The 23681-nt window shown below is 45.3% G+C and overlaps 1 protein-coding gene across 1 annotated transcript in view; it reads left to right on the forward strand.

The window, feature by feature from the left end:
• The first annotated feature begins 7215 nt into the window (after positions 1-7215).
• Positions 7216-23681, forward strand: part of xirp2a (xin actin binding repeat containing 2a) — a 29727-nt gene continuing 13261 nt past the window's right edge. Inside the window, exons 1-2 of the mRNA XM_030086285.1 lie at positions 7216-7484; positions 18345-18450. Of these exons, the coding sequence (XP_029942145.1) occupies positions 7347-7484; positions 18345-18450 (244 nt within the window). The 5' untranslated portion in view covers positions 7216-7346. The remainder of the gene's footprint in view (positions 7485-18344; positions 18451-23681) is intronic.

A 23681-nucleotide genomic window follows, 5' to 3' on the forward strand; every position in this document is an offset into this window, starting at 1 on the left:
TGGAGGAGAATCAGGGATCTGTCTCAGTCCATCCTCAGTCCGCTGGAGCAGAACCTGGACTCATGATTAATTAAAGCTGAGACTTTCAGAGACGATGGCAGACGTGTCTCAGGAGTTTCAGTCTCAGTGAGGCTCAGTTCAAGAAAGGAGACATTTCAACCAATTTCTTCTATGAGAGTAAAACAGAATTAAATATTTTTGTAGCTGTTTCACCGCTTTGGAGCCTAAGAGAAAAATAACAGACTCAAAGATGTAAAGTAATGGAGCACCTCAGAGCTCTGTTCTCGGCCCACTTTCATTTACATTACGACTTCGCTGATCTGAAATTCACTGCATTTCAGGCTCAGTCTGTAAAGCTGTGAAAGATTTTTTGGGCTTATTTTCATGCGGCTGGGAAAAGAACTTTTAATCAAGACATTTCATCTGCCGTTAATTTAAGTGACGTGCAGCCAGGAATCTGTGTCAAAGCTGTCAAACTTTTTTTTAATAGATATAGATATATATATATATATATATATATATAATATATATATAATATATATATTGAACAATGGGTTTAGTTTCCAGATATCTCCTGAGAACAATGAGGACTTTTTGGCTTCGGGAGCAAGTTGAATTCCGGTTTCAGATTTAAAGATCTGCGGTGCTGAATGCAGACAAGAAATCCCAGTTGTTTCCACATTCCTGGAGATTCCACGGCTGGTTTAAAGCTATAGTGCGTAACTTCGGTCGCCCTCTAGCGGAATTCTGCGTTCTTACAACAATAAAGTCGGCGCTTCCACATGACGTACACCCTGGTCTTCCCCCTCCTCCCCCCCCCCCCCTCTCCCCCCAGTCTGCCACAGTGATTCGCGTTTCCACAGCGCCAATCACCGTTGGAAACGGTTTTTATTGTGTGTGAACAAGGACAGCTGGTGAAAAAAAGACGGACTCTTCCGAAGAGGTAATTATTGTTTTTTTTTTTTTTGTTTTTTTTTGCCACAGAAACGCAAATAGCTTATTACAAACGGGAGACAAGGTGCCTGCTAATTTGTACCTGACAAGTTTGCCTTCTCCGTCGGTCACTTTCCTTCTCCCAACCGTCCAGGCTTTTTTTCTGGTGGTAGGATCCACTCCAGGACTCTTTCTCGGCCTTTTCTTTGGATTATCCGCCATGCCGCTTCCTCATTCTGCCTGAGCTGAGCCTGTTGCTATGAGACGCTCTGCGCGTCCTCCCCCTCCCTTCTTGTTGTGACGTAAAATGCGTCATTTCCTGCTCGCCAGCGCGGGAATGTCGCCGGTCGACACGCAAAGCAAGAAATATATATATTGAAAAATCCCGCGACATGTTAGAGGAGCCGATCAGCTTAATCTGCATTTTGTCATCTCCACTGGTAGTGGCTTGGCTAAAACAGACGTTCATAGACATTTAAAAGTTACGCACTATAGCTTTAAGTACATTCAGGTAATCGACCAAGAAAAACTCCGAAAACAATCTGGATTTCCTTTTCATTTGATTCCACACAGCTTCATGCGTTTGTAGAGGAAAATTGTAACTAAAATATAATAAAACAATGAAAAAAAAACATAACATCTGTCACCAAGTTAAAGCTGTGGAGAAAAAGAAGAATTCTGAAGGCCTGGACAGGTTATTATGTTAATCTGTTGGCGTATGTGAGAAGCTTCAACTTTAACGAGGAGCCTTTAGCGTCTATGGACAGCGTCTCTCCACCATGTTGGATCTTCTTCAGGAGTGCCCGTTTTCTCCGGTGAAACATTCAGACCCTGAATCTGTCCTGGATGTGCTGTAAGCTGAGTGGACTCAGTGGACACTGGATCCAGCTGAAAGTGACACACGAGTCTCTGAATAATGGATGGTCTGCTGGTAGAAACCAGCCGATCCCGTGTCCCGATGATCCGCCCGTTCATCCGGTTGGCTCTCAACTACGATTTGACCAACTTTTTGATTAAAGCTGAATCGCTTTCTCCATTTCAGCTGTGTGGCGGCTGAGAGCCAATCCTGTTTTCTACCTGATCCTTTAACCAAGCTGACAAAAACCGACAAATCACACGTCAGTCTGGAGGGAAACGGTTCAATGTGCGGGGCTTTCCGTGGTTTGTTTCAGGAATAATAAACCTCCTGTGGTGTTAAAGGGAGGATGGGTGAGGCAGAAAGCTCTTAACGTGTTTCCTGAGCTTTCTGATGAGCCAAATAGTCCTGAATGCAACAAAAACCATCCAACTGACTGCAGGACTGCTTGAAAACCCTGACTGGAGCAGTCTACAGCGGAAATTTCCCCATGTTTCAAACTATAAGACAATTCTCTAGATTCTCTAGAATGGAAATAACAGTTAGTAGGAGTTTCATATATTTAAATATCTAAAGTTTAACTGTTAAAATGTGCCAGAAAAAGCCTTTTTTTGCCCCAGGTTCATAGGTCCAGGGGTTATATCAGGGTCTAATACACGATTTTCTCGAAAAGACGAAGCCCCACGTCTGTTACTCACTTTTTGAACAACGCGCATGCGCCAGACCATCCGCCCGGCTCTCCTGCTTCTCCAGGAAACGCGGAAGTGTACGAGCGCGATCTCCTCTTCTCCGGCGTGCACGGCTCTGTTTACAGTTTCTGCGATCCGCCTCGCTCATAATAAAGCTTTTTTTTCCGAAACAGTTACAGTTTCATTATGTCAGACTCGCCATCGGTAAGTACTAGCTCAGAAGCTCACCGGCTACATAAACACTCTGAATGCGCATGCGCAAAAGGGAGAAGCTGATTGGGCGCAAGCACGTAGAACCGCCTTACGAAAGCAGCTCTTCAGAATGATTGACAAACGGACCTGTCGGTACCCAATCCGTACCCGGAACACGATCCGTACCAGACGCCTCTGCGCATGCGTCAGCAACCCGCACATGCGCAGAAGTGGGCGTATTTTACGACACTCTGCGGTGGTAATTAACTATAAAAATATATATTTTAATTGCTGCCAACTGTCACACATTGGCCGGATTCACACGCTCCCACGCCACATCCTCCATTTCTCCCGCTGAAAAGTCTTTTCAGGGACTTTGTTTTCGATTTCGGCTCAAAAGTGATCTGTGATCTACCTGTTCAGCCTGTGAACTCGCGATCGTTTAGTTTCGTCTCAGAGGCCGTGCAGAGATGAACTCACGCCGTCAGGTATGTGTGTTTCAGTATTTATGCTCTTAAAGTTATAATTACATTTTCTAATTAGTTTATGTCGGTTGTGAGAACATTTTAAGGCGTTTTGAGCGCTTTGTGGGCCCTATTTGGAGGGTTACATGCTTAATTAGTGAAGCTGCTTCACTCCGTCCTCCCAGCCGCTGCTCCTTGTTACCATCTGGTTTGTATCAATGCTGATCAATCAGGGACTCCAGAGCAGGATTCACTATTGTTTATCAGTTTTGGGATACACCTGTTGTTCTTATGAGTTCGTTTGCAAGCTGAAATGTGATCAAATAAAACTAAACAGACATATCTCTACAGTTACTATGCATTCAATAATTCATGTCTACAGGACTGTCTCAGAAAATTAGAATGTTGTGATAAAGTTCTTTATTTTCTGAAATGCAATTAAAAAAACAAATGTCATACATTCTGGATTCATTACAAATCAACTGAAATATTTCAAGCCTTTTATTATTTTAATATTGCTGATTATGGCTTACAGCTTAAGAAAACTCAAAAATCCTATCTCAAAATATTAGAATATCATGAAAAAGTATACTAGTAGGCTATTTAACTAATCACTTGAATCGTCTAAATAACTCGAAACACCTGCAAGTGTTTCCTGAGCCTTGAAAAACACTCAGCTTGGTTCAGTAAACTAAATCACAAGTATGGGGAAGACTGCTGATCTGACTGCTGTCCAGAGGACCATCATTGACACCCTCCATCAGGAGGGTAAGACACAAAAAGACATTTCTCACAGAGCAGGCTGTTCACAGAGTGCAGTTTCAAAGCACATTCACAAAAAGTCTGTTGGAAGGGAGAAATGTGGCAGGAAACGCTGCACAACCAAGAGAGATGACCGCAGGCTTAACAGCATTGTGAAGAAGAGCCGCTTCCAGAATTTGGGGGAGCTTCAAAGACAGTGGACTGAAGCTGGAGTCCAGGTATCAAAAGCCACTGTTCACAGACGTGTCCGGGAAATGGGCTACAATAGCCGTATTCCCATGGTCAAGCCACTTCTGAACTCAAGACAACGGAAAAAGCGTCTGACTTGGGCTGTGGAAAAGAAGCACTGGACAGTTGAAGAGTGGTCCAAAGTCCTCTTTTCAGACCAAAGCAAGTTTTGTGTTTCATTTGGAAGTCAAGGCGCCAGAGTCTGGAGAAAGGTTGAAGAGGAGCAAAATCCAAGTTGCTTGAAATCCAGTGTGAAGTTCCCACAGTCAGCAATGGTTTGGGGATCCATGTCAGCTGCTGGTGTTGGTCCACTGTGTCTCATCAAGTCCAGAGTAAATGCAGCTGTGTACTAAGAGATTTTAGAGCCCTACATGCTTCCTTCTGCTGAAAAGCTCTATGGAGATGATTTCATTTTCCAGCATGATCTGGCACCTGCCCACAGTGCCAAAACCACCAGTAACTGGTGTACTGACCATGGCATTACTGTCCTCGATTGGCCTGCCAATTCCCCTGACCTGAACCCCATTGAGAATTTGTGGGGTATTGTCAAGAAGAAGCTGAAAGACACCAGACCCAACAATGCAAATGAGCAAAAGGCTGCTATTGAAGCATCCTGGGCATCCATAACACCTCAGCAATACCACAGGCTGACTGCCTCCATGCCACGCGGCATTGATGCAGTAATTTGTGCAAAAGGATTCCCAACCAAGTGCATTAATGGACATTTTCAAATGTTTGATTTTGTTTTGCTGTTATAATTTGTTTTTTACTTGGTCTGAGGAAATATTCTAATATTTTGAGATAGGATTTTTGAGTTTTCTTAAGCTGTAAGCCATAATCAGCAATATTACAATAATAAAAGGCTTGAAATATCTCAGTTGATTTGTAATGAATCCAGAATGTATGACATTTTTTAATTGCATTTCAGAAAATAAAGAACTTTATCACAATATTCTAATTTTCTGAGACAGTCCTGTATGTGTAGAACTTAAGAACAGTTTTATGGTCACTTGTTAACGATTTGTTTTCACATGTTAAAAAAGGGGAATTACAATACACTTGTTTGTGATATTAACCTGTTCGGAGACAGTCACTGGTTCACTCCTGTAGGTTTAATAAACCAACATGAGGTTTGATAAGACAGGGCCAGTGGCAGGAGGGAAGAGGGAACAGGTTTTATCAAGATCAAAATAGCCTCAGGACGACAGAACTCGAACAGCTTTGTTGTTTGCTGATTCAGTGAAAGGAAAACAAGAAAACAGTCACATTTAAGAGCTGATTCCCTCTGTTCTTTGTCCAGTCTTCATAGATGATGGGGCTAAACCTGTCCCAGAAGTGTGTCACCATCACAGGGATGGTCCTGGTCCTGCCCCACTTCCGGTTGCAGATGCAGTGTGTTTTCTGTGGTGGGACTAAAGAAGACCAAGACCAGGAACAGCTTGGCTCTGGTTGGAATCCTGGAGCCCTGCTTCAAGTGGGAGCCCTTCCCCTCCCCAGCATCTGGGCCTCAAAGACCACGACTCAGTACAAGAAGACTCAGAGCTTCAACATTTTGACTACAGCATCCTTTATCCACAACCTGAGACAGAGTAATGGGATTACAGTTTGCACATAGATACACCAGCCTTACAGTACTACACTGCTAAATAATATTACATAGAAATTGAATAAGTTTTATTATTCCTTGCTCCTTTTCAGACCTTTTTTGTTTGTATTCTGTTCTTTGTTTTTCAATTCATTTTTTAAATGTTTGAAATAAATTCCTTCTCTTATTCATACATGCAAATTACATTTTGTTGTCTGTGGATTTGTTCTCTGCACACTGGAGTTGAGTGTAATCAAATGTAATTAAAAATAACTGCAGCGACAAGACTTTTCTCTGGTCTGTGTAATAGTGTGATGTAATGAAATTACGCAACTGTTGTGTGTCAGATGTTTACTATTGAAACTGTGTTGGTGTAACGTCACATCTGTCTGATAATGTACAAAGTCATAAAGTGTGGAGAGCCAGGTACCAGGCCCTGGAGAATGGGACACTGCCTGCAGGAGGACTGTAGAGGCTCAGACACTGTCCAGAGAGGCTCCATTCACCACAGGTACATTTAGCTGAACTGAAGTGTGTGTTGTCACACACAGTGAAAGCCTTCCGATTCAACAGTATTATGATTACATTCTTTTTAAAGCTTCTTTTCACAATTAATGTTAATAAAAGCAGATGTGCAGCCCATGGTTTAGTCAGATAACACTGTCCACACAAAGAAAGTGATAAAACAATGTGGGTGATGTCAATTATTAATCACAAGCAAAACTTTGAAATAAAAATTACTGTGTAATAAATAATTTTCATAATGTATTCCATTGCTGAGACTGACTGAGGACGCTAATATATATTTTAGTCTTCATTTGGCATGTTCTCCCTGTGTTGTAAACTGTTTTCTTGTCTGTTTCATCTGCTGGTCGTCTGCCCGTCCTGCAGAGGGATCTCTCCTCTGTTGCTCACACTGAGTTTTCTTCCATCATTCCTGGTTGAGAGTTTTCTTGGGAGTTTTATCTCAGTGGATGTGAGGGTATAAGGACAGAGGATGTTGTTATGATGCTGTGTAAAGCGATTACAGACAAATTATTTGTAAAAATGGCTTTACAAATAAAATTACCTGGCTTTGTTTAACCATTTAGAGTTTAGCTTGATGGTATTTTTAATATAAGATGTTTAAATGATCATTTCTGTGTGAGATAATAGGATAAATTTATCTTTCTAAACTAGACAGACACACAGCTCGTTTTTTAAGTATGTAATTTTGCTAAACTTTAAACGGACTTACGCCTTAATAAAGTTTGTCCCAGTAGAGTTGCCGTAACGAGCTGTCTCGCCGTAAATCATGTCGTGATGATGAGGGCACATGCGCAGAAGCGTCTGGTACGGATCGTGTTCCGGGTACGGATCAGGTACTGACAGGACCCACCAATTATTTAGGTGATCCACCCGGAAATCAACCTAACCCTTCCCTTGTTTGGTCGATTTTTTTTTTTTTTGTGTGCGTGTGTGTTTTCCATGTGAGTTTCCACCGGCGTCTGCGTGAGGGTAATTACAGGGCCAGCAGGAAAAGTTTCCCAGTGAACTCTTTCCTCTCCTCCGCCTCCTCTTCCCTCCGCACTTCCCCTCGTCCGTTCACCTCGCAGTCGGAGCAGACGTGCCGGGGAGAGTGTTGGGTTTCTGCGACAATGGAAATTCAATCCCGGGGACGGCGGCTCGGTTTCCCGCGAGCCGCAGCTCGACGAGCGCAGCGAGAGGATCGAGAGGTTCACATCCCGCTGGACAGCCTGAAGAGGATGTTCGAGAGGCCGCCGGCCCACAGCGCAGTGAGTCCCGCTTCTCTTTATTCCTGCTGCTCTGGGTTTACTCCACATTTCATCACTTTCACCTCCTCTGTTTAGACTTTTTTTTCACTTTACTCCAGTGTTTTTTCTTCTTGTCACTGACTTGGATTTTCAGCAAGATTCAGATCAGATTTCCAAACAGTGGAAAAAGTGAATCATCGAATTTTGCTGACTAACTCTGAACTCTTTCTGCTGCACAATAGATCATTTTTACTTTACTTTCATGGAGCTTTTTTTTTTGTCTTTCTGTCTTTTTTGACATTTTTCTGGCTCTTTCAGTCAAATGCAGCAGAATAACAGAGGTTCTCTGTGCTACTGTGGCAGCTTTCTGTGGTCAAACTGTGACATCTATGGTCACAGATGGTATTTATGGCTGGATTTTTAAATTCCTTGTGAAACTAAAGAGTATGCTAAACAATAATAAAAAAAAACCCTGACTTGTTGCCCAGAAAGGAGGATAAGTCCTTGAAGTTTCTTTCTTCTTCAGATGCCTGATGTGAGGATCTGTTTTTCTCATCTTGAACAGCTACAATAAATTCTGTCTGCTGGTGTGTTGAGTGACACCAGGTCATTGCCAGAATCTAACAGAAACAAGATTATAGAGTGTTTCAAACCTGTAAATTTACGTTTAATACTGCACACTGGTTGCTTGAGAACATTACAGTTGGAAATTAGTTCCATTGATATTTCTCCAAAGTGACTCCAGAACCAAGTTCAATATGTATTTTCTGCGGCGCAGCAAAGCTTTAAGAAGAAAACGGAGCCCTTGCAGCGAGCTCGCCTTTTTTTTTTTTCTGGTTCAGAAGGAAAAGTGCCTCACAGGGCAGTTTTAGGGTGGTCTTTTTTTTCTCCTGCTGGCCTTGTGAAGAGGAAAATCCAACTGTGAGGAGGAGACAAAAAGGCCTGCTGACCTACTTTTCCCTCCCGATGTGGCTTTTCCATCGCAGTGGGTGCATGGAAACTTCTCCCCCGCTTCCATCTGAGCTCTGAAATGAGAAAAATCCACAAAGCCCGACGAACGACGGTTCCTGTAGTTCTGCTCGCAGAGATCCCGGCTGGCTGAAATCCGACACCCCCGCCATTTAAACCGCTATTTCAGGGGCTTTGCGGTTAAGCCGGGTTTTAAAAATAACCCTGTAATTGGTGCTGCTGGGAGCGTCGGGATCCATCGCCATCACATCTGGTTTCAGATTAGCTGCGGCTAATGAGCCACGTTGCCAAAGCAAAGCTCCGGCGACAACAAGCCGTGCGTCAGTGAGCCCCGCAGACGCTTTTACCCAGCGTGCAGATGTTTTACAGTGTGTTTATAAATGCTTTTAGGCTGATTGGACGATCTGCGCGGATGTGCGCGGAGCAGCTAACTGGCTCTCAATCTCCAGAGTGATTTGAAGAGTTAACCGCAGTGTTTTATCTGGGGAGCTTTCACTTACACGCATTCAGAAAAGGCAGCGTTTGATCTAAAAGGCTGTAAATGGGGCCGCGCATTAAGCGTCCACATCCTTCATTTTATCGTTTTTTTTTTTTTTTAAAGCCGGGGAAGTTTTGCTCACACAGAGCGCTGCCGCCGCCGTCGCTGCGCCGAGCCCTGCGGTTAATTGCAAACCATTTTCCTCGACGCGCACGAAGAAGGGGGGAAAAAGTGACTCGGTGTGCAGCAAACACGTTTGATTAACGCTGAAGGGGCCCGAAGCCACAGGGCGTCTGCAGGAAGCTGGTGGGGGGGGGGGGGGGGGGGGATGACGAAGCGACCATCTGCCTGTTGCTCACTTCCTCGTGTTCGGAGTGGTTTAACGGTCAAATGTGCTTCGGTAAATAAAACCGCATTTATTTAGAGGAATCAATCAGACCATCTGTCATCTATTGTTCGCTGAAGGGAATTCGCTCCCATCCCGAGGTAACATCAGCGTTGGCTCATCGTGTTACGCCAGCAGGTAATTATAGAGCCGGATCCCTCGGAACACGACGGGATCTATTTAGAGGGGCTGAAAACAGAGCCGGACCCCTTGAGCCCTTCGCTGTATTAATAGTAGTCAGTACTCGGAGAGCGTTTATAGAGCGCTGATGAAAGAGACTGAAATATGGGTTTGATTCTGTCCTCGTCAAGGATCCGGAGGTGGGGGGTTCAATTCCCAGCTTCAGCCAAGCAGGGAAAAGATCCTCACCTGTCGCATGAAGCATGTTAGCTGCTTCGCAGCAATTAGCTCAGTGGCTAGCACACGGCTAATAGCAGCTAGCTAATAAACCACAGCGGGTTTCTTTTAGATTCTCTCCTCTAGTCGTTCAGGATTTTTGAGAGATTACAGGTCGGAGGTCGCGGAAGCCAAATACCCAATTATCCCTGGTCTTTTTCTCCAGGAGTCACTGGAGCGCTCACATCAGCTGATTAGCGTCCGGCGTTTCTCTGACGTGTTGAACGGACGTCTGACAGCATCCCGGTGTCCGCCGCCGCTCTCCTGAAGCAAACGCCGCCCCGCGGCCTAAAAATAGCATCGAAGCTGCTGGACAGACTCGCTTCTTCCACCACATCCCCGGCGGACGTTCATTAAACCGAAGCAGCAGAGGATGCTTTCACGCTTTTATAGGGTTTTTCTTTTTTTTTTCTTTTTTTTTCTTTTTTTTTTTCTTTTTCTTCTTTTGGAAGATCTGTTGCATAAAAATCAAGGGAAACTCAAAGGCTGTGGTAGTTTCATCAGCTGTGAAACGAGAAAAAGAAAGATATTAGAGGGGCCTGATTAACTCACATCCTGCATAACACATACCAAACTAGCCGAAGGGGTTGAGAGGATCGTGGATTAGCCTTCAAAAAGTAGTTTAAATGAACTCTAAATCAGGCTGAAAAAGTTCAAATATTGAAGTATAGCTTATATGAGTTTTTCCTCTTTGTGCCACAAGATGGTGTGGTGAGGCAGTCTAACAAATAGGCCCTGAATTATGAAGATACTCTGTAAAATGTGCTGAATTGAGGCTTTCACATGTATTGAAATCAGTCATAGAGCTAACTGCAAATTATATTCACAATCGGTCCATGGAGATTTTACAGAGCGAGCGATCCAACCTGCATTTAGCATATTTCACCGTGGAGAAACATATTTATCAGAGTGGCTGCATGTTAATTTGTCCCATTTTTCAGTAATTACCACTCTGTTTAACAGAGCAGGGGCATATTTAGCAGCAGCAATACATAATCTAAAGCTTGCTTAGCATATTAGCCATCGATTTGGCTTTTATTTTAGTGTAATGATCACATTTTAAGGATATAATTACAAGTTTAACAGCACTGCAGTGCATTCTGCAGTCACGGCACATGATCATCAGCTCGATGAGCAGTTTGTTTATCTGAGGTACAGCCAATTTATCAGATCAGACATATCTTTAGTGGCAGGAAGCACAGCGTCTGACCTGGAAAAAAAAAAACAAGACAAACCTGCAGTTTGGTGATATTTATAGTGGCGTGAGCAGATTAGCGGCAATTAGTACGAGCAGAGCTGCATCCAGAGTCAGAAACACACAGTGGATGGCTTCTCCGACGTTTAAAAAAAACACCAAAAACCCAACTCAGAATGTCAGGTTCGGACTCGATCGATGGGTCACATTTCACCTCGACCCACCAACATTAAGAATGCCGAACGTGTGGAGCGGTCGACAGGACGGGAGCGCAAAGTGCTGAGAAGTCTTGACCGAACATTGCGTCATGCAGAAACCACAGCAGGGGAGGAAGAGGAGGAGGAGGAGGAGGAGGAAGATGAAGCCACAGCTGGAGCACTGTGGTGCTTTTTGCGTAAATCCCACAGCGATTTTCTTCTTTTTTTTTTCCAACCTCTCTTGTTTCTTCCATTCTGCCGCCTCGTAGCGTCAAACTACGGCGGAGTGTTTGGCCTTCAGTTTATCCGTGTGAAAGAAGGCGGACTCACGATCTTCTGTTTCCCTGAATATAGACGTGTAGTTACATCACCATTAAGAGGGAAAGGCTTCTTTACTTAAGGGAGACGTGAATACTTAAAGACGGATAGGAGAGAGAAAGGACGCCGAGAGAGGACGGACAGGACAACCTTCGGCGAACAAAACGTTTGGGTTGTGTAACCGTTAGCATTGTTCATTAAGCAGCGAGGAGGAGGTGATAGAAAGAGGCGGCCTCACGAGCCCCATTGATTTTTTTTTTTTTTTTTTTGCTTCTTTTCATGTGGGTAAGCGCCGCCGCCGTTCCTCACATCTCCGCCGTCTAATCCGCAGCCGCTAATGTCGTGATTTAACCCGGCGGGCTGCAGAAAACGCCATCTGAACGTGGGAACTTTGTCCGGCACATCAAACAGACGTTCATAGGGACCGTCTTCTCCCTTTTCTGTTTGATTCTGTCGATCAGCGTTCCGGTCAAGGTCGGCGGACGGCATCAGAAACAAAAGACAGGAGCTTCTTTTCACAGCTGAACGACAGATCCGCCGCCCTGCTGTGCGCTCCCCTCAAGCCAACGAGGATGCAGCGCGTGATTGGACGGCGGCTTGAGCGCGATGGCAGAGTTGACGGAGTTCGAGGCTGATGTTGCCAGAGCAACCTGCTCACTGCCGTTTCCACCATCGAAAAGTTACAAAACTGTAATGATCAAAGGTGAATGTTTAGGAGAAAGACATAAAAATGGTTTCAACGTGACAGTTTGCACCGAGAACTGTTGCTGTCTTGTTAATTTTACTAAATGGAAAAAGATGACACGATATCACAGAGACTCTATCCTGGATGTTTTTGTTCATTGAGATTTCAAATTTGAGAGAAAAAAAAACAGTCTGGAACTCAGACTTTATTCCGTATCTCAAACCTGAACCTGTAATCCCGTACGCTTAAACGTACTGCGGATTTTCTGAGCGCGAATGTTCCGGTGAGCTCGCCAGCGTTTTTTTTTTTTTTTTGCACTTCGTCCAATTTTTTCTGCAGACTTCCAGGCGCTCCGGCTCTGTGGCCATTATTGGAAATAGGACAAACAATTAAAAGACTGGACTGCTCGCTAATATTCTGAATGTGGGGATTGGAAGGAGCCCAGTGTCAGCACCCTCCACAATGGGACATTCTCTCTATTCCTCAGTATTTTAATGAAACTGCAGAGCCTCTCTGAAAAATGCATAATATTGTGAAAAACTGCTTCTGCATTCATAAATACGGCCTTTTTATGTCATGCATTAGGAACTCAGCAGGGCGTGCACTTTTTACTCCCGCCTGTTCTCTGCTCTTAGTTGCGACCAATTAAAAAAAGGACATTATACGAATTTAAGTGTGATTCAGTGTTATTTCCCTTCCTGCAAGTCATCAGTTCATTTGCATTTCCTCTCCGAGTTTGTTGGTGCAGACTTTCATCAGCTTGACCTCAAACTCTCCAGAAAATAAATGTGCTCCCGCGTGAAAGGTGATCCATCACCCGAGACAAGACAACATACAGTCATTTACCCAAAGTTTCTTCCTCTCAACTTTTATTATTTCATTACTGAGCGCTTTTCATTCTTCTGCGCTTACCATCAATCACCCGACAGCCAGCAGAGGAAACGGATATCACAAAGGAGATAAGTCCCCCCCCCCCCAAGTGGAATTCATTATATCAGTTTAAAACAAATATAATAGATGTAATTACAGGGGCAAATGTAGGAAAATTATTTGATTAAATGTGAATTACTACTTGATTTAAGTAATTGGGGCTGCACCCGCTGGATCAGATCTTTTTGTGCGGATCAATCTCTCCATCAGGAGGACGATTAACTGGTGTAATTAACAAAGCGCTGGCAGGTTGAGGCATCTGAATGCTAATCCGAATGTAGGCGCTCAACCGGAGCTCGTCGAAACGACGACTCTTCGTAACCGAGTCACCCAAGATTTCACCGTTAAAGAAGACTCTGTTTCTGGCGTCCTGGTTTTAGAGTAAAGTACTGTGATTTACAATGTTTTCATTGTTGTGATTGAAGGAGGGGTAAATCAGCACAGTCGTCATCGGTTATTGTGGAGAGAGACGCTTTCTCTACTGGCCCCACATGACTTTTAAATTTGGACTTTGAGGATATTTTGTTTTTATGAAAATATGGACATTTAATTCACTTTCAGAGCTTGTTTACTGTTGTAGATACTGTTATTGCTGCCACACATGCTGTGTTCTTCATATTCTGTGGCATCTTGTGTGTGTTGAGACGTTAGATCATAATTGCGACGGCAGTTGTTCCTCATGCAGAGGATGACATGCGGCGACTTCCGGCGTCTTCTCCTGTGAAGCGGAGCCGTTTAATTTCAGTGTTCGGCCGACAGCAGACTGAAAAGATGTCAGGAGTGAGTGGCTCCTCAAGGGGAAACCAAAACTCCTGTTCAATTAACTGCAAACAGAAGAAACCCTCCTTATTCTGTGTGTGTGTGTGTGTGTGTGTGTGGTGTGTGTGGTGTGTGTGGTGTGTGTGGTGTGTGTGGTGTGTGTGGTGTGTGTGGTGTGTGGTGTGTGGTGTGTGGTGTGTGGTGTGTGTGGTGTGTGGTGTGTGGTGTGTGGTGTGTGGTGTGTGGTGTGTGGTGTGTGGTGTGTGGTGTGTGTGTGTGTGTGTGTGTGTGTGTGTGTGTGCGCGCGCGCAATAGGTGCAGCCGAGACCTGCTGCCTCGTTTTGTCCCCGCAGGATCTCTCCGCAAGACAAAAACACAAAAAACCAGATCATTTAATAGAATTTTCTTTCCTGTTTGATCATTTGGTCGCCACGGCTCCAATCAGTTGTTTTAGTCGAAGGTTCGGTTGTAATTTAACAGCGAAGATCAGATCCAAATGTCACGACGTTTCAACTTTATTAGTTATTTCAGATGCTGTGAAAGCCACTATGAGCTAAACACACACACAAATGAGAGAAAACGTGTGAATTAGTGAAAATGATCAGTAGGCATCAGAGCTTTCTCATTGTTTATTTGTGACTCTCACTGCCAAAGATGCACCATAACTAAACCCAACAACCAGATTCAAAGCTGTGATGCAACGAATGCCATATACTCCTCCAAAAATCCCCTCACTGAGACCGCTTTGGATATTTTTTTTTTTTTTCAAGTGTTTTCTTGCCGCTTGGAATTGCCTGCCGAGGCCGTCGGGTCAGGACTGTGAGAGCCGGTGGCCATGTTTGTTTTCTCGTCGCGGCGCCTTGTTTGAGAGCAGCCACTCGTGAGTTTGGCCAGCCGGAGCCCATCAGGCGGCTTTCACAGTCCAGAGCCAACTGGAGAGGCTGGACTGGACGTGCAAAATACAGCTGTGCACGTTTACACCCCCCCGCCCCCCCCCCCCAAAAAAAAAAAAAGACTCTTGTAATTTAAAAAGAGGAAACCAAACAGGAAGTCATGTGTGACTGCTTTCTTGGCAGGACATTAAAGTCTGAGTGCACGCACACACACTCTCTCTCACACACACACACACTCAGATTTAAATGAGCTATTTTACTTGCAAACTACAAAGAGTACAGAAGACGACGCGAGGTCTGGCTGTGAAAGCTTGTGCGGTCCTCAATTTTCGTTTGTTCCAGAAGGCATCTATTTTTTTTTTCTTTTTAAATATATTGACCATAATTTGATAAACAGAAGCAAGATAAACAGGATCAACCTTTTATTCACACACTAAAACACTCGAGATGTGAGGCACACGGCAGAACTGTGGCGCTTTTTGGAGAAATATTCTAAAAGTCGACGGAAGCGCAGAAGGTCAGAAAAATGAAAGAAAACAATCCCAAAATAAGATCCTTGAAGTATTTAAGGAGCACATCCTGTCGTGTTTGTGCGACCTCGCACCGCTGAAATGTCTCATCGGAAGTGGAAGAAGCAGACCTCGTCGACTGGATCTGCTGTGGATTCACGAGGAAAAATAAAACCCTGGCAGCTCTCCAGGTCGCCAGGCGCCGCAGCAACGGTTCCCCGCTTTGTTTTATCTGAAATGGATCTGAAAATCTGCAAAAGGATGTAGGAAGCAGTGGCTGCTGAGTGTGTGTGTGTCCAAAGCTTCCACAACAATACAAAAGCTGCGTCTACAAAAGCAACAGTACAGGCACAAAAGCTACAATGCTATTACGAAATCAGGGTCGCAAATTGTTGAATTGATCGAAGCCTCAAGGAGAACTTCCACCGTCAGTCACATCAGACACAGCTGTGCGAACTCCTGGAAGGCGTTTTTTGCCTCTCTGGTGTCAAACAGAAGAATCCGCAGACACGTTAGCGGAGTTCTTCCAGTTGGAGCGTCAGCCTCAGTGTTTTGGTCCGTTTGGCCGGAGCCGCGGCTCTCCCGGCCAACGCTTGGCACGGTCGGCGTTGGCTGCTGGACGGTTTCACATTTGGACGGCAGAAGCAGCAGTTTTCACACCGTTTTAATGTTTGAACGTTGCCCAGCGCTTCAGATTTCCGTCTCTTAGCACCGATGGCAACAAGTTGAAGCTGTCTGAGCGCCCGTCGCCTCCACATGACGATTCTTCATACGTCTCCGTGACCCGTTTTCTCATTATTTTACTGTCTTGGAAAGCCCTTGCCTAAAATGCGGGTGGTTTGACTGATTATCTGTTATAAACACAACATCCTCTAAACACATTGAAGATCCAGGAAACCAGCATGGGCAGAATTCCCCTGAGACCTTGAGTTGGGTTAATCGTGGTTAGCTGACCGAGAGGTCACTCTGGAAACTCGACATGCTTCAGAAAACTCAGCCCTGACATCCAACAGCAAATGTAGAATCAATGTAGAGTTCACGAACTCAGAATCTGACCTTCACTAATCAGATTGCTGCACAAACTTAGCAATTCAGACTTTTGGTATTTGCCTGATTTCGGCATGAGATTGGTGTTGGTGTCTGAAAATAACAGTCTGAAGCCCAGAAGGTGCGGAGCTGAAGTGTTCAGTGCAGTTTAAGATGACTTTCTTGGAAACCATGCAGTCTTTAGTTCACCAAATCACAGAGTTCACACCCAAGTCCGTCGACAAGAGACTCTCCAACTCCATCCAGGATCACACTATCTCACCCCTCTGACATGCTGTCTCCCTCTGCTTGGAAAAGCGAAGCCTTCCGACACCGCTCCCGACTAATTGACTTATTAAAAGTGACATTCTTGAAGCGGGATGAGCCGGGTGGGGGGAAGGCAGGGGACAGATGGAGAGCGCTCGATGAGACGGAGGCCGACAGCTCTCCGTGGAGACCCTCCGCTCGCCTCCACATGTCATTTTAAGCCCCACCGGCGGGGACCGCGCCTCGTTACAGGACGTAAATGCCAACAGCTGATCCCTACAATCAGCGGGAAAACACAACGCGCAGTTTTCCTCCATGTACTTCTGCTCCGGCGGTCTTCCCCCTCTAATAGGCTAAGGATGTGAAGGCGGAGGGCGCCGCTGTGTCCCCCCCCACCACCACCACCACCACCGCGCCGACCCTTCCCAGTAACCACAGCTGATTTTATTACCAGAGCACCTTTGAGGAAGGAGCCGTCACCCGGGGGGATTATCCCTCGCTACAGCCTTCAGACACGATTCAACACTGTCCCTTATTAACTGTGTCACTCTGTCGGTGGAAGCCGCCAAGGCCACCTCCCCCCATCCACCCGCCGCCACCAGCCCCCCCCCCACCCATCCTGTCATCCTCCCGCTCCTGCAGTCGCCACGGCCAAGCGTGGCATATGGCAGGGGACGGAGCCCGATAGCGCCCGGTGGCTTCCGCTCAGCCCGTTATTGTCTTCAATACAATGAATAATCACAAGTCGTTCCTTCTGATGGCGGAGCCGGAAAATCTTCTCCAAATGTCACCCACCGCTCGTTTTGTGGGAAGCTTGCGTGCTATTCAATCAGGAAAATACATTCATGTTCTCCATTATTCTGTTTTCTGCAATAAAAGCGAATAAATTGTTCCAATCCGCGCTAAAGGAAAGGCTTTCACTGGATTCTGACGATGATGTTTTCAGAAATGCTTAACTGAGCCAGTTTGCAGATGATTAAACGTTCTATGTACCAGTTACAGGAAGAACTTTAGTGTCCTTGGTGAGCCGGTATTTATCACGCGCCGGTCTCTCCGCTCACGCAGTTTAACATCCGCCGGCTGACACAGAGAGAGAACACCAGGGTTAATATCAGCCGCCAAACAGGAAGTGACACGGAGCCGCACTCGCTTTGTTTGAGCCTCATTCCATGTGAGAGCTGCTACTGAGACGGTGTGTGTGTGTGTGTGTGTGTGTGTGTGTGTGTGTGTGTGTTGTGTGTGTGTGTGTGTGTGTGTGTGTGTGTGTGTGTGTGTGTGTGTGTGTGTGTGTGTGTGTGTGTGTGTGTGTGTGGTGTGTGTGTGTGTGTGTGTGTGTGTGTGTGGTGTGTGTGTGTGTGTGTGTGTGTGTGTGTGTGGTGTGTGTGGTGTGTGTGTGCGCATTTGCAAATCAAATGAATCACCCACAATGTGTTTGACAGACAAACACGGAGAGAAAAACACAGACACACACACACAAGCACACACACAGGTGTGTTTGTTGCCCACAGGGATGATTTTAACAGATTAGTTGACTTTTATTTTTGGATGAAACTCTTTCGGGGTGGAAACACACAGAGGACACACTTCTCTGCATAACACCCCTCCTTTAGCTCTGCACACTCCGTTTTTTCTGTGAGTGCGTGTGTGTGTGTGTGTGTGTGTGTTCTGACTGAACAGAACAGGGAAGTGAATGCAAGTGAGACGATGTGAATTTTGGCGGTGTTGATGAACCCGGGTGTCAGCAGCCTCCTTCCTGTTGGACGCCTGGATCTGGACTCCCGGCCGGCCTGATGTGGGTCACGGGGGTGAATGTTTGAACAGTGAGTGTATCCACAGGTGTTTCCTCTGACCGCCCTCTCTCTGTCTCTGACCAGGAAGTCACTTCCCTCCACTCCCCTGCCGCCGCCGCCGCCGCCGCCGGACCGACACCCTGCGGCCGCTCGGCTGATCCCAGCATGTCCTCGCCGCCGTCCGCTCCACGTGAGTCCTTCGCCTTCCTCACGCTCAACTTTCATTTGTTTTCGACACCTTGAAGCTTCTGTTTTGGGACATAAACATTTAGCGGAATAAGATGGTTCATTTCCAGACGAGGAAGATCTTTTCATCATCTGTGCCTCGCCTTTATCCGTCTTGTATTCCGACTGGGCATTTGTCTTTTATCCGTCCTGAATCCAGACTGGACGGTGGTCGTTTTCATTTCCAGCACAACACAGCAGATGAAATTCAATGTCTTTTGTTCACCCGTAGCAGACGGCTCTCATTCTGACATCTTGTCTCCACTCTGGACATCTGTTCTTTTCCTGAAAGGGACCCGTCATTTTCACGTCCAGCACCCGTGACGGACGGGTTTTGATGTCTTTTGTGCCCGCACTGAACAGTTTGCCATTTCCCTGTCTTTGCTCTCAGACTGGACTTTGTCATTCTCCCGTCCTGCAGCTATGCTGGCTCAGCTGTCTTTTCGCTGATTAGCCTAATGTTTCTTTGTTTAGCGCCCAAATTGGACAGAAGACGTTTTTCCCATCGCGTGCTTTCTGACAATCCCGTAGATTAATGGGTCATTATCCAGCCGAGCGAGGATTACGGTCTTCATTAATGTCCTGAAAGTGATTCTGCGAGGTGCTGACGGTTGATTCCAGAGTGACAGACATGTGGACATTGTGGTCCTTTCGCAAGGCGTCCGTAAAGCCCCGAGATTTCCCACCTTCACCTCAGAGATCTGTCTAGGCGTCGGCGCCGCTCGAATCGCCGCGCGCCTTCTAAAACTGGAGCTTGTCGGCGACCCCCTCGTGCCCGCCGAGCGACGGCTTTTTGTCTCGGCTGACAGGTTTGACAGCGCGACGTAATCTGCCCGGCCCGATGAGTGACGGCGGCGGCTCGGAAGCTGCTCCCTGGCAAAGCCCGCAGACTTTAAATAAAGCTCGGCGGAGGAGTAACGGCGCTTTAAACAGACGCAGAGCTCACCTCCAGATCTTCTCCCAAACAGGCTTCCTGTGACACCCCCGCTGAACGGGAATTCTTCTCATTCCTTCAGCTAAATGTTCGGTTTTATATTTCTAAAAGATATTTTTATTGGCGTTTCTCGTGTTGAAAGTTTTCCTCAAGACTGTTTTAAGATGTGAACCAGCGTCCTCGACCTTTATTCGGTTTCATAAAGAATAGAGGAGCGAAAAGAATTTGACATTTTCCTCCATGCAGCGTTGCTATATCACTTATCCTTTCCTGGAAAAGCAAACAGTGGAATTCTTTCTTTTCCTTGTTTGATCTCGATGCTTGACATCTCCCATCATGCGCGCCCGCGCCGGATCAATTATCATTTCGCGCTCAGCGCCGGCGCCGCGATAAAGCAGCTCCCCACTTGGTGTAATCAACACTTTTCCGACTGAAATTAGGGTTTCAGGTTGAGAACACCTTAACGCCACGTTCTCACCAACTTAAAAATACCCGATTAAATACTTGTGGAGCCATTAGCATTGATTAGCACAGACATTAGCTTCACAGTCGGAACAGTAAATCTCTCCATCGGCAATTTAATTCAGCAAATTAAAGATGCCGATCTCATCCGACACCGGGCTTTCCATGCAGTTTGCTCCACGCCGGAGCGTGGATGCACTCTGCGCGAGGAGTTTGGAGGATGTCGGCCCCCCCCCCCAGCCTTCATTAGGTATTCCGCGGGAGTGTGTTTATTTTCCACTTTAGGAACAGGAAATCCATGTGCAATTTTGGTGGGATTATCAGCAGAGTGCAGCTTCTCCAGCAGCCTGATAACCACGATTTGCTGCAGTCGATGTGCTGCCGGCGGCTCAGGCGGACCACCGCCTGCCTCGTACACGAGCCCCTCGCAGGAGTCGTAATCACAGCCGACACACAAAGAACAGACGTGGAATAATTTGTGATTCATCCTGGTTGGAAAGCTGAACAGAGTATCGCTTTAAAAGAAGGCTTTTACGTTACCTTCTTAAAGGAAATAAAAACCTCAGTAGGATGATTTTATGTCGATAGCTCCTTGTCGATCGCCCGTCTGTGTTTTGGCGCTTATAGATTATTTTTTTTCGGGGGTCTCCGGATTGATTTCCTCCCTCTCATCGGCTCCGACAGCCGTCCGTCTTTCCCAGCCTTTGAAACAGATTCGAAGACGTCCGTGTCTGAGATTACGGGAGAGCCAGCGAAGGCTTCAGCCCAACAAGAGGAGCAACGTGAGCTTCTAACCGCTTCCGTTCCACACAATTACACTGAGTTATTGCGTTTCCCTTGGAAACAAAGGCAGGGTTTTCTTCATAGCTGCTCCTGTTTGTTTGGTGCTTCCACTTTAAGGGAGCTTCACCTGCTGATAGCGCTATCGGCTCGATTGATTAGCCATCCTTATCGGCCCCTGAACAGTGTTTCCCAAAGGTTTTGGAAGAGTATAGTAGATTCGCTTGGAAACAAGAAGAGAAGTTTACTGATTATTCGGTGCAAAACTCACCAGCGTTGTTTGCTGATGTGCAAACGCAGTTTCCTTGAAGTGTTTTGCTCTGCTTTGGCCAGATGTTGATGACTTCCTGGAACTGGAAATTATATGTTCAGATGCTGCTTTTAGAAATTGGATTCATTATTTTCGTGTTGATAAAAAGTTAATGAGGAGATACTAAAACGCAGTCCTGACCGGTTTCCATCAGTGTTGTGATTTTCATCCTGCTTACAAACAAAAGCCCAGAAATACCAAACGTCTCCCTGCAGAAGACCACCGTGACATGAGGTTAAGAGCATGTCAGGTATCCCGATGCTAAAAATAACCCCTCCAGCCCCACGTCCAACCACCCCCCACATCCCCCCCACATCCCCCCGCAAGTCCGTCCTATTTTTTTCCAGAGGGGCAGACTTCTAAAATAAAAGCAGCTGTCACTGGATGCCTCGGCCAGCAGCACTGCTGGAGCTGGTCTCCAAGCCTCACCGTCCCTCCGTCTCTGCCGGCCTGTAAAACCCACTCGCTCGCTTCCCAAGGTCTTTTTCTCTTTTCACCTGGATTCTATTGTGCTTTTTACTCAAAGGCAGGCCCACACACACGCGCACACACTCACGGTGAGTATCAGCAGAAAGCTTCTCAACAAGCATGTGACTGTTTGTCCAATGTGGCTCGCGATCGATCGCTTAACAAACAAGACGCGGTATTCAGTATTTTTCAAGGTAAAAAGCAGAACTTTCTTTCTTTTTTTTACTCAAAATCAATAAGTTATAAAGAAAGGTGAAGTATTATTGCTATTAAGCTTCATACAGGACACTGTTTCAAGAACTAACATGCTTTTGGGAGCTAATTCAGGTTTTTTTGTTTTCTTTAAATGGAGTTTGAAAGGAGGTGAAGTAAAACAGTGTTTTATGTGAGGACGTCATGTGAGGAAGACTGGCTCCAGCACTGGACAGAGTTATTTGGAAGGCCTCCGCCGTGTCCCGTCGTCTGTTTACCGAGTGTATCAGGTGTCGCTGGGTTTCCTGTTGAAGTCGGTGACTCACCGAGTCCCGAAACCCGAGAGAGTGATCAGCCTCACAGACAGGGACTCAGGATAGAAGTTAAAATCATGGAAAACCAAAAAAAGAAATCAGCTTCACATGAAGTTTATTGATTGAAAATAGCAGCAAAGGCCACTTTAAACTTTGTTTTCTTACTTCAAAAAACACGTACAGTTTGGAAGTTGGCTCAAAAGTCATTGTCATGTATTTATTTGATCAGTTTTACTTAGTGTTATTGTTGCTTTCTTGCAATTTGTACCAAAAAAAAAAAAAAAATCAGACTTTTGTGTTTTCTCTAAGAGTCGAGTGGCGCGTGTGAAAAAACAATCATGACTGTGAGCAGTTCATTGAAAATCACGGTTTATCTCAAACAAATCTTCCTGTCGGTTTGAATCGTATTCACAGCATTTTGAGCGAGAAATCAAAAGACTGGACTTTATGTCTTAATCTGCCGTCATGTTATAAAGTCTCAGGAGGATTGTTCCCATTTCAAGCACGTCTTCATGTTGATTTCAAGTGATTTCAAATGACATTAAGTCACTTTTCTCCCAGATGCATGTTAAAATGTAGAAAAAAGACGCTTGAAATCCGACTTACTGCAGTTTTTTAAAGTAAATTTGACAATTATTTATGATGTTATTGATCATTATTTAGATATTTGTTTAAAATAAGGACTTCTCATGGTTCCCTTAACTGGTTTATTAGCTGAACATACCACAGCCTTGATGACTCCTGCAGTAACCCTTTGATTTGCCATCAATACTTTAGTAAATAATGATGAGACTCCTTGAATATGTTACATTTACAATATATAACGTGACTCCTTAATTTGGATGACCTCAAACTGACAACGTCTTGACTGCATTTAGCCTCCTCACGCTGATAAGTGGATGAAAAATCTGATTTAAAATGATTAAATTCAGCAGGAGCTTCGAACATGTTGGCTGATCATGACTTGATCTGTGGCGTCCAGTCAGAAAGACGGTGCTCAATGAGCCAAAGCTTCAGTTAGTACGACGATGGGCAACTTCTGTTGTTTACTGACATTAATTTTGAATTATTTTGGGTATTTTGACAAATTAAAACTTCGTTCATAAAATTTTGTCGTTCATAAAGGCACTTAGAAGCTACCACAGTTTTGGTCAACGTCAACGAGACGAAAGTCTCTCGTTTCTGATTCCAGCTGTACTTCCACGCTGTAAATCTGCGTGTCTACGAGGTGACGTGACGCCGCAGGCGGGGCTATAAAAAGACTGTTACCTCACCGCGGTGCTGCGCCGACGAGCCGGAGACGTCCGGCGACATTCATCCCCGGTGATGAACGACGCGTTGTTCTCGCACGTCCGTCATCGTTCCGCCGTGATCCGAGGAGTCGGGTTTCTGACCCATATTTAAAAAGTCATCAACAGGTAGAAAGACGGGGTTTATTTCCAGCCGGATGTCTAAAGGAGCTAATATTAGCTGGCGTTTGGATCGACGCCTTGTGACATCGGTATTCAGGCATGTAGAAATGTTGAGCTATTGTCCTTCGAGAAAATGACATGCTCTCCAGATCCATCAGCTCCCCAGGAACTGACAGAAACACCCCACTGCTGCCATGTTTTAAAAAAAAAAAAAAAAAAACACATTGAGAAAACTGAGAAAAATCCCCAAAGCAGCAAAAATAAATATGTTTTTAAGGAACGTTAAAAAAAAAACAAAAAAACAAAAAAAAAAACCCAGCAGTT

Source organism: Salarias fasciatus, assembly GCF_902148845.1.
Source record: "Salarias fasciatus chromosome 23 unlocalized genomic scaffold, fSalaFa1.1 super_scaffold_20, whole genome shotgun sequence".
NCBI lineage: Eukaryota > Metazoa > Chordata > Actinopteri > Blenniiformes > Blenniidae > Salarias > Salarias fasciatus.